General features: G+C 42.9%; 1 protein-coding gene across 2 annotated transcripts in view; it reads right to left on the reverse strand.

Annotated features, from left to right (window-relative positions):
- Positions 1 to 1345: 1345 nt before the first annotated feature.
- Positions 1346 to 12035, reverse strand: part of LOC142572659 (general transcription factor 3C polypeptide 4-like) — a 68967-nt gene continuing 58277 nt past the window's right edge. The window contains exons 12-14 of one of the 2 annotated variants that reach the window (XM_075681931.1): positions 11545 to 11783; positions 7987 to 8032; positions 1346 to 2244 (exon numbers count right to left, since the gene is read on the reverse strand). In XM_075681931.1, coding sequence (XP_075538046.1) covers positions 1795 to 2244; positions 7987 to 8032; positions 11545 to 11783 — 735 coding nt within the window. In that variant the 3' untranslated portion in view covers positions 1346 to 1794. The remainder of the gene's footprint in view (positions 2245 to 7986; positions 8033 to 11544; positions 11784 to 12035) is intronic. The other variant, XM_075681932.1, reaches the window with a different exon arrangement.

Genomic DNA, 12035 nt, shown 5'->3' on the forward strand with positions numbered 1-12035 from the left:
GCTGTGCTTAAAAAGTCTGTATGAGGAGGAAATGCTGAAATGTTTAGGTAGTGGTGCTGTCTTGATTTTGGAGGTTTGGGAACTTGAAGATCTACAAAAGAGCAACATGGAGAGTTAAAAAAAGAAAAATGAATATGCTTGTCATTTTAAGTCAAGCAACAGCCCACAATAGCTGTACACATAAAAGTCATGGGCGTTACGTCTCTAAAGAGTATACTCTGCATGGCGTTCCGATGCTATGAAGCAGAAAAAAGAATTCCTTTTGGGGGTAACTTCTAAATCCCTTGCAGTAGCAGTACTATGATGCGTAAAAGATTTAATTCAGCAAACACACATCATAATGAAGTTTTTCAATTTGATTAGTCACTTCATTTCAAGCTTTTCGTAGTCTGTCCTGACCAAAATTTTGTTTCAGACTGAACTGAAATTCACTGATAGGAAATTTTTAGGTGCAGAGCGAACTGGTGAAGCAAATAATGCTGCAGCACTACTTACTACACAACTGACCACCACACAGTAACTCAACTTGAAATAGGATAAGGCAGGGATCCATTATATCCTGATGCTACCTGCATGGGCAGCCGAATGTATTGATCAGGCCTAACCTTTGGAACTGGCAGCGCTTCATGAACATGCCTGCAGAACGATACGAGCCTCTGATTTTGTACAACTCGTTGCTGTAGCAAGTGCATGCTTCTCATGAGATACTGATAAGCTGACCGACTTCCAAGAACGTCCAGGCAAGATGTGAAGAACCCCTCAGACACTGATAAGCCAGCGGACAGCCAAGAATGTCCAGAAAAGACGTGAAGAACCCCTCAGACACCGATAAGCCAACTGACTGCCAAGAACGTTCAGGCAAGAAGCCTCAGAAAGACCCCTCAGATATTTTCCGTATTGGCACACTGCTAGGCCAACAGCTCACGAGAGTTTTGAAATGCTGCAACAGCAAAATTACTTGCAACATCGTGCACCACAGAGTTTTGGCCTAATCAGCACAAACCGGTCAGTAAATCTTCATTCTAGACTGAAAAGTGTTCATTGTATCTAGACATCTCTAGGAAATCGTTGCTACACACATTAGTTTCCTGTACCCCTTTCATTATAAGGAGGTTTGAATTTGACTTGGCCTGATTGAAATTCAGACATGAGCTATGGCTTAGTGCCAAAAAACTCATTACAGGAATAGGTGGTGGGGAGGTAGCATTAAAAGATTACAAAACAGTGACGTGAACACCAGTTGGCTAAGTGTCCGAAAACTTCAATGCATTACAGAGCAAATCCTTCAAGAAGTTAGAGAGAACTCACCTGTTACACCATGTCAGCATTAAGGCCATCTTGCGCTGCTTAAAAAGCTGATCACACTTCTGAGACTGCTTCTTTTTATTATGCATAAAAATAGAGGTCCTGAGTTATTTACACAAGCAACAACTGTACACCTGAGTGACGGTCGCAAAGTAAGTGGGCACTAAAATGTCATGGATCACCATCTTGTGCCACTACGACCTTTGATCTGTGCTGTCGTCGCCCGAACTGTCACTCATGCTAATTCCACCATTTCCCTTCTCCAATATTCCTTCCAGCAGATCTGAGTGGCGCAGCAGGTTATGAGCAGGCATGGGGCTGTGGTCGGCACTGTGGTTTGCAGAACTTTAACACAGGCAGCTGATGAAGGGAGTACATGAGGAGTGCCGAGGGGAACAAAGGATGGGTGGAATTGGACCTGTTCAGACAAAGCATGTCCGAGGAGCTCTTCGAAGTAGGTGTATAAACACTCGTCACTGGTTGGCTAAGTTATACGAGCCCCTTGCCACAATACAGACAGATCGTGCCGTCTGGCCAGATGATTTTGCGCTGTTGAAACTGCTGACACGTACTGCACCACCTAGGAGGAGTGCCATTGCACACCAACAGCGAGTTGATGCACCTGCCAAATCGGTGGCCCTGGCCGCACGTCCCGTGGCTCAGCTCTTGGAAAGGGATGCCATCCCCGCAAATGGCACACTCTTCGAAAATGAGTCCTCCTTGAACAGCAGAGGCCACAACACTGGCCAATGGCTCAGAGGAGGTGAAAAGCTCGGCAATCCGCTCTCTGGGCTCTGCACCTGAGGTGGTCAGCCAGTTGCAGAAAAGCCGTAGTGATGTCTTCTGAGGTTCGGTGAGTTGGCTGGCATTGCAAGTGCCGACAGTAGCCACAATGTGTCGGCGCAAAAGCTCCATACGTGCCCTGGTGAGGTGTTCGTCCTGAAAAACCCGAAACACTTGAGTGCACAGGGCAACGACTATGTTAGTGGCTGCAGACATGACAGAATCCACATGACCTATAGCCAAGCCTGCTGATTTGCCATGGAGCCTTAGCAACAAGTGCAATTGGAGCTAACGCAATGCTCAACAGCCACTTTGCTACAAATCATGTACACACTTTGCTGATATCAAAAGTGTGCAAGCACCAAAGCTTTCTAATGGAATCGAGAGTGAACATCAAAAAAAGAAGCTTTTCAATATGGGATACTTTCTTTATTTGAAAGTATCATTACCGATGAAATATGATATAAAGTGAAAAGATTATCGCTTTCAAGATATGCGATGCCATCTAGAAGTGCAAGTAAATTAACGAGCAGCATGTAAATCTAACAGGAAAACATTGATAATTTTTGCAGCTGCGAGAGCAACAATAATGGCACATACAACTTGTACAAGATGAGCCAATGTACAAAAGAAGTTAGGCTGATGAGATAATAATGTAAAGCTGAAAATGACCGCCATTATAACTCATAAAAACTAGCTGAATTCTGCGACTTCACAGCACCACACAACCCATGGCAAGAGCATGCCAAGAAAACTAATATCGATGTCTCAGGTTTTAAGTGCCAAAGCTATGGTTTCATTATGAGGCATGCCATAGAGGGATCTCCCAATTAATTCTGAACACCTCTGGTTCTTTAACATGCAATCAATGCATGTTGTGTGAGTATTTGTATTCCGCCCTCATTGGAATATATAAATAAATTATGGGGTTTTACGTGCCAAAACCACTTTCTGATTATGAGGCCCGCCGTAGTGGAGGACTCTGGAAATTTCGACCACCTGGGGTTCTTTAACGTGCACCTAAATCTAAGTACCACGGGTGTTTTCGCATTTCGCCCCCATTGAAATGCGGCCGCCGTGGCCGGGATTCGATCCCGCGACCTCGTGCTCAGCAGCCCAACACCATAGCCACTGAGCAACCACGGCGGGTCCTCATTGGAATGTGGCTCCTGCCACTGGAATCGAACTTGCGACCAGCAGGACCACGGCAAACCACAACAAATATAGTTTTGCACAAATCAATACATTCAATTTACAGGTAGCATGAAGCTGAGGCATCCCTTAACACATTAAGTATTGGCTTTATTCAGTAGCGACATACCCCGCAGTGTCGGATTTTTTTCTCAGATATTACGAAACAAACACAATGCTTTATTTTTCTTTATGCAGAATGAAAAAAAATGACACAGATAATGGCAAATGCACCCTTGGTATGGTTCTCACATTCATACTTTCGGTTCCTATATCCTACCTAGCTTCATTTCAATGCGCACACGGAAACATACCGGTATATCAGTGACGCTGAAGGGATTAAGAGGGGGAGATCTACTTTCGTAAGGACAGTGCACCAGGTGATGACATTGTGCCTTTTTCAGGTGGCACAGGTCAATAAAGCTCCCCTCCTGTTAATTAACTACAGTTCTGCAACAATGTGAAGAATTCAGCTTTACAAAGACAAATTGTCATAAATGCCTTGCCAGATATCTTAACCTACTACACATACTATGTCCTCAGGGAGGCCTTCAGTAAAGTGCTCAGCATCACCAACACCCGTCCAATGCTAAATGCTGTAGCACCATCTGTTAGGTGCAAGTCAGAGTACTCTCGTGGCAGTAGTAGGGTCCTCTCTTAGGCCTAACAGCATGTAATCAGACAACTTAAAAACAGTCAAATCTGAGTGCTAATATGTTGCCCTCGAAGTGAAATGAGGCTAAGGAAAAGCACATTTTATTATTTACTTTTTTGCAAATTAACATTGGGTAATAGCAAGAGTGAATACAAATAAAAGTGGGTACAATGAGTGCTACAATGTTGTCGCATTATCTACATGCAAGCCCTGCAAAGATTACAAGGCTAAATTATTAAAAGGAGATGTGGGTTAAAAAATCGAATTTTTCTTTCAGAAAGCCATTTTTTATATTTTCATTGCAAAATTACATTTCATTCTATGTCCATGTGTAAATAAATCAAGGTGCTTCTCTAATCAGAAGACTTAAAAACGATTCACGCATGGTGGCTGTAGGGGTTTCATTTTTCCATTTATGTTTTGCTGATGAGGCTCACAACCACAAGTTCTGCCCAGACAGCGAGCTTTTCTAGCGAAACAAGAATTGAGCACTAGCCCTGGCTACAGTGCACTAGAAGGGGATAGTGTGTTGAGGGGTAGCACGCGCCACGCATTGCTGTGTGGCGGAGAATGTGGAAAGTTCCGGCACTTGTATGCCAGCCCATGAGACAGCAGCGCCGCCACCAACATTCGTTGTACAGGGTTTCCCATCGCTCATTCCCACTGTTGTAGTTGTGCCGGTCGTGCGCCACTAGCGTGTGCGTTGAACTTTGTGTTGTTAGTGATTTTTTTTTTAAGTTTATGTAGTTAAAGCAATGCATTTGTTAAAGGCTTGCTTTTCCCCTAGCAGTTCCAGTTTGAATCATATACAGCAGTTGTCGCTGCAATATAAAGATCTGAACGCAATATAAAGTATTAAATTACTTTTTAATTATCCAACTTTGAAATAACTCATGCAAGCTAAACTTATAATTTAAAATCAATTAGGTAGTTGATTAATTAAGAATTGCATTAACCCTTTCAGGGTCAATGACATAAATATACGGCGCCGCGAACAAGTCCAAAATGGTCGATGCCATATATTTACGCCGCCGTCTGTACATTTAAAAAGCACGCCAATTTCCTAACTTTGTCTTTTCTGGCATGTGCTACCGCTATGTGGGAATACAGAGAATTTTTTTTCTCGCACCTCCCTCTGCCGGTTTTCGTTGCATGGTTTGTTTTAGAGCTAGTTTGCTCCGGCGCGTCTATATACTACCGCGCGCGCAGGCGGCGGTTTGGGTTTTGTTCCGCAGGCAGTTTCGGCTTCTTGCGCTCGCAAAACTGATGGCTATCTCGTTACTAATCACTCAAAGGGCGACCACCTGTTTCTCGCTTGTTTAGTGCTCATAGGGGTGCGCATAGGAAGGATGCCGCCGTGCATGCATTTCCTTTTCTTTTTTGGGGGAGACTCACGATATCTAATTGCCTCTGGTTGGTGATAAGATGAAGATTAGCGGAAGTTTGTCACACGTTTTGCTTTTTTGACGGTCACAATTTTCTTGAGTGCGCTCACCTACGCAGTTCGATTATGCTATGGACGTAAATATCAGTGTAAGAGCAGGAACATTTGACACTTGCAAAATATTCTTGTGTGCACATTTTCTAAGCCTTGAACTATGTGCATAACAATTCCTTTTTTTATTGTTGTTATTCATGAATAAACAGTACATATATACCAACGCAAAATATATATTTTTTTTTTTCACTTTACAGTCACCCTAGAAAAATTATGGTAAATTTTTTCCGAAATTGGGCAAGTAATCATTTTGTTTTTACTTTTTCTATCTCCAACAGAGTGTTGGCCCTGGGAGTTAAGAAATTAAGTGGCCAGTATCTCTACAGAATATCCACGTATTGTTTGAGTGATGCCTGTATGCGAAGGAGTACGTTTCCATTGATAAATTTTTTCACGTGTGACGCACAATTGTAAGAATTGCATGTGCATTTCCATAGCTTTTGATTTTCTGCCGCCTAACAATGTATATGCAACAATCGCGACTTCTACGGTGAGCTATTGTGTAACACTTCATTTCATAATGCCAAATTTTACGCAACGAGTTGGCTCGCTCTCCTTTTCAATATGTTTAGCGTTTCTCAGACCCCCTCATGCAATACTCCACCTCGGAGCATGTGAGGAGCTTGAGTTAAAAGGAAAAAAAAAAGATAAAAGAAAATAAACCTACAAACATTCAAAAGCGCAACTGGCACAACGAGCCGCCATTGCAGAGCATGTCAGGGGAAACACAGCGGCTTCTCATGCTGAAGTGGTGCCACCTGGCGGCGTCTACAAAAGGAACCTCAGCCATGGGCCCCCTCCCTGAAATTGTAACCCACTCCTAGTACATTGCACCCTGGCTAAACTGGTATCCAACTCATATGTTTACTTTTCACTAGTGCTCAGGCCAAGGCTGTGCTTCTTACATACGAGAGGCTGACAAGCGAAAATATGTTGTATCTCTGAATTTAGAGCAAACCCCAAATGCAGCTGAGTCTCTCAACACCAACATTTGGTTTGTTGCTGTGCCCCAAAACAAGATTTCTGTCACACACTGTTGTGGAGATAGCCATTTCTAAAACAATACAGCAAAACCTAATTAATACGTAGTTGGTGGGGAACATGGATCAGGTATGAACTAAGCGATATACTAATTAACCGACAATGACAGATGAGTGACTATAGACTGACCGGCCAAAAAACATGCTGATTCTTACTCAAACACACACGCAGACAAGTTTCATTTGTGACCAGGCAGCAAGAAATCTGTGATTTTCACTTGCCGCCTTGGCGACCTTGCAGCGACGACGGCATTCTGAAACTCAGGAAGGCTGTGAGCCACTTTCACCATCAGGCCCCACTTATCTGTGAATGCCCTCATGGCAGTCAATGCACTAGCCACATCAGATACGGAAAGACCATCCATATCGTCATCCATGACGATGATGTGAAAGTGCTAGAAGCTATAGGAGTAGGAAACACATCATGGCTACCATGTTTTGACATCACTAAAGGTAGCGACTGCAGTCCGGGAAAGGTCTGTGCATCACAATTTCGCGATATATGGTCTGTGCGCACGACATTTAGCTGGTTCCATGCTGGTACGCACCAAAAAATGAAGTAAATACTACACACAAACTGTTTGGCATGTGTTAAGCGACTACAGCTTGAGTGGTCAGCCAATACATTAGGTTCAATGGCGACAGGGTGGGGAATTCATCGTGACTATATTTAAGCCGGAATTACTTATTACATGGTTATGTATTAACAAGGTTTTACTGTACTATGGTACAACACAGACCACATAGGCTTTGAGGACGTTCTACAATGGTTGGGTGTTCTTTCAACTACAGAGTTGATCTCTCTAAGTAACTAGAAAGACCAGAGAAGAATGAAAAGGATCTCTGGAAAGCAGACAACTGAAGCTCACAAGGTTCCCATAGGTATAGTTCTGCATTCTGGCCAAATTTCATGCAAATTCATCATCTGCAATAGTAAATCCTTCCAAAGTTCTTTGGAAAAATAAACATGATTTTGATTTGATTTTGATTAAATAAGCATGTTTCGAAACTTTCAACTTCGCTTTTCTCTTTTTCATTCTTAGGCTGTTTTCACTTTTAGAGCTCAAAAGTAGTTAATGTGACTCAATCTCGGCCAAATTTTCCATGCACATCTGCAAGGATGTGTAGAATGCAAGTGTCTAAGTTTTATTGTAATTGTCAGCAAAATCACATTCAGAATTAGAAAACAAACTCTATGTTGTGTATAAATTCCATCCAATTATGTTTATTATTAATGAAAATGAATCTCTGAGGTACATCTCCTCTAAAACAGTTTTGCATACGTAACCTGCAGAGCTCCCCACCACACCCTGTGCATGTACTCTTTGGACAAGCTATGCTGCAGCATATATCATACCAATACTCAACCTGCACATTTAAAAATCAGACCCCTCTGAGCTTTCTTAACTCTCTCAAAGAGTGCGAGAGTTCATGAACTATGCTTTGAGAACTAGAATTACCATTTCAAGCAAAAGAAGTTGACATGAACGTTAGCCCTAACAAGGCGTTCTTACCATCTCAGTAGATTTGGTTATGGTTCCTTCCATCCGCTTGAGAAAACTGCAAAAAAAGTGTCTACATCATTCAATGTGCTTGGCACAAAATTAATTAATTAATATTTGGGGTTTTACGTGCCAAAACCACTTTCTGATTATGAGGCACGCCGTAGTGGAGGACTCCGGAAATTTTGACCACCTAGGGTTCTTTAACGTGCACCTAAATCTAAGCACACGGGCGTTTTCGCATTTCGCCCCCATCGAAATGCGGCCGCCGTGGCCGGGATTCGATCCCGCGACCTCGTGCTCAGCAGCCCAACACCATAGCCACTGAGCAACCACGGCGGGTCTTGGCACAAAAGGATTTCCCTTCAGATGTAAAACACTTTTCAAAAAAGCACACCCAACTAACTGTCCAGCATACAACTCTTGCCTTTGTCCGGCTCAGTTAACGGCATGGCTAATTTCCAAATGCTGAGGCATTCACGTCCCCACTGCTTTTCAGACAGCATACAGACAAAGCTCTCCGAAATGCTGCAAGCACGTAAAGAAAGTTCGCACTGTCACTCTTTATGCTTGCCATCATTCACATGTAACAGTAGATTTCAACACATGGCAACATTGTCTTGTAACTGTAGCCAAGAGTTCATCGGAATACTGTGTTGTCAAGATAAATAGCTGTTAGGAAAGAACCAGGTCACTGACCGCAGTCAAAACAAAATTACATTTAGAGATCTGTACGGATTTCTTGCTCACAATCACTGACCATAGTCAGAACAAAATGACATTTCAGGATCTATATGGATCTCAAAATGTCATTTTGTTTTGACTATGGTTAGTGACCTGCTTCTTTCCTAACTAATGTCTTGTAACTGTGTACAGCACTATAATGCTTGGCTACTGCAATGGCTTCAGAATGATTCTTCATTTGACAGAGACAGGATTTCTTGGGAACCAGGAGTACAGTGGCCTCACAAGAAAGGAAGCGAAGTTCAAGCTAAGTTACATTTATAAGATGGCAAATAAGTCCTTTCTTAAACAGTTAGCCCTTGATATGTCAGAAGACAGTGCAAAACTGAAAGATAGGTGGTAATGCTACATCCAGGACTCCATGTCAGCTCCCTGAGACGCTACAGGTTACGGCAAGATTCAAGTCAGGAACATGACAAATTTTAAATATAAAACTATGGTGCATCTTAAATAGACAAATATACCATGTTTCTATGGATGTAATGGTAACACATAATGACACTTATGACACAGAAATATATTATGCATTACGATTACACTAAAGGAAAAGTTGTCACCCACCTGAAAGCAACACAAAGCTACAAATAAAACCCATACAGGTTCTCACAAAGACAGCTTTGTAGCGACACTAAAATTTGGTATAGTTCAGGGACAGAGCCTGGCATCACCTCCTTGCCGGGGCATTTACTCCACCAACTGAACTAACATGGAGGTAAGCAGATGGTATGGATGAATGAAGACAAACCAAAGCATAGGAATGCTGAATTAACATAGTACTCATACACAAGTTCAATGACCACATTTCAGGACAAATTTCAAAACTCCTCCCAGGAGGAATTAGTGCCAATTGTGGGCATGCTTCCACTACTCATGCTTTGTGAATGTCTTCTTGTCATCCATTTCTGGCTGCATCACCATGCTCTGGAAGGTCAAAAAGATTCATTACTATTGCTAAAAGCTGAGCTGGTTGGCTAGTGGCATAAATGAGTTATGTAAGCAAACATTGCCATTATGTCATCATTGTCATCAGGTGAGCACGTGCAAGGTAACATGGTCAAGTGCGCTAGAAGGTCCTTTCCTGCTCCTTTTAAGCTGGATGGAAAAGGAGGGCGCACACAGCTCTGCTTTCTCTGGCTTAGTCTCGGTTTCCCATGCGTCATTTTTATCATTCTGTACAGCACGCGACATTACCACAGCTAGTGACACACTGAACCTTCGCCTTTGGCTCAGGTTTGTCCGAAAAGTGATCCATGGGAGCGAGGAATTTTGTTTGAAATAATTGTTCCGCCATTTTTGGAGTTCGAATTTGTGGGAGCTTTCCCTTATCCAAATGCATAGGACTTTGTCATGACCAACAAGGCAGTTCAAATTATCTATCAATTCGAATTAAGAGATCTAAAATTATCGGGATTTCACTGAACATTTATTAACAACGCCACGTACCCACACATAGAAGGGTAGGAGAAAATGTAGGCAAGTAGGTACGTTGTGCACAAAGTCAGTGAAATCTTTCTCCTAATCCCCTTTTCAAGATGACCCATTGGTGCAGTGGTGCGACTTTAACCGCATGCCCGCAGCAAGCTCACTGTTCAAACTTTCAATGTCACTGACGTGCTGTGACATACGGGTACGTTTCCACGTTTCTGTCCTGCCATACCACTGACGTACCCGTGCTTTCTCTACTCTCTCTAGTCGAATGTGCGCAGTTACATGCAGCTGGTGAGCTCCAAGGTAGTTCCGCCATCTATTCTATATTTTTAGAAGCGCATATTCTCCTCTCTCTGGGTTTGCTCAGTATGGGCTTTTGTTAGTGCACTGTGGAACGTGCCCCTTTGTGGGCGTAGTTGTGCCGCGTGCAGCGCACACCCGCAGATGGGAGGGGTGGCTCCTGGACTTTGCCTGCTGCTGCAATGATTCTCAATTCAAATAGTCATGCCATAATGCTAAAACACCAGTCATGCGTGTTTCTGTCACCTGTAACACGTTTATAGGGTGTTTTTTTTTTTTTAATTCCTTGACATGGCGGCAGAATCGTGGAAATGTGTGCATCAATATAAAACTAGGTAGGAGATAGAAAATGAAGATGGGAATGTGAGAACCGTACTAAAAGTGCATTTGCCATTATCCATGCTATTTTTTTCCTTTATGTGTAACCGAAAATCAACCTTTGTGTTCATTTTATAATATCTGAGAAAAAAATCTAGACACAGGGGGTCCGTCATCTATAAAAAAAAAAAACAGCATTGAAAGGGTTAGTCACAGGCATATCTAATGCCACAGATGCCACTAATAATGACTGCATCCACAACTGTGCTGCTGAACCAAGCCTGAACAGTGCAATAGTGACAGCAGTTAGGAGTAGACAGGCACCAGGTGCATGGGGTGCATCTGTGAACAAATAATATAGTATTATGAAAACAACATTGTTCACTGTTTTGGTACAGTTGAATCTCAGGGATAACGCACCGTGGGAAAAGCTGGTCAAGAGTGGCCCATGTCCACGTAAAGGCCGCACACTGCCACGACTGCAACAAAATGTGCGGCCCTTACACGAGTGGTAGTATTTCTTGAAGTGCGGAGGGGTCAATGGCAGATCCATCACAATTCATTGGAAAAAGCGTCGCCTGTATTTTCTACTTATCACTGAATAACATGGGAGCAAGCGTGCAGCACTAAGAGGACAGCTGGAAAAGTGCACAATAATGGGAAAAACTTGAGCCAGTTTAGTAGGGACCTGTATTCACATGACAAAATGAGGCCAGCACAGGAAACAGCTGAAGATCATTCACTATCCCATGTTCATGCTGCACGAGAAAAGCACCTTACCAGAACAACTGAAGTCCAAATCTGGAGACACTGTCCAATGATGCAAGCGCACAGACATCTGCCACGTATAGCTTCAGTTCCTCCATAAGGTTGGCTTTGCCACAGCTGTACGAGTGAATGCGGTCAAGGCAGTCTGCAACATTCACAAGCTGGATATCTGTTGTAGTGTTGTGCTTTCCAGCCTCACTAAGAAGCAACTTGGACACATCGGCTGCATCTCTCCGGTTGTAGATCATCAGCTGTAATTTGGGCACAAGACCAAAAAAAAGTTTATGGAAAATGGAGAGTGCTGCTCCATTTCAAGTCCAACACCTGCACTGCTAAAGTTGGCATTAATGTGTAGACTGTGCTGTACAGGAACAATCAGCAAATTCAAGTGATTACTGTAAACTTTTGCTCTGCTTCCTATTTTGTTAATCCCAAAAAGGTGCAGCACATCAAACATGCAGTTGGTTATATGTACAAGATGACTAGGCAAGTCCAAACGTTTC

The sequence above is a fragment of the Dermacentor variabilis genome, chromosome 2, assembly GCF_050947875.1.
Source record: "Dermacentor variabilis isolate Ectoservices chromosome 2, ASM5094787v1, whole genome shotgun sequence".
Classification (NCBI taxonomy): Eukaryota; Metazoa; Arthropoda; class Arachnida; order Ixodida; family Ixodidae; genus Dermacentor; species Dermacentor variabilis.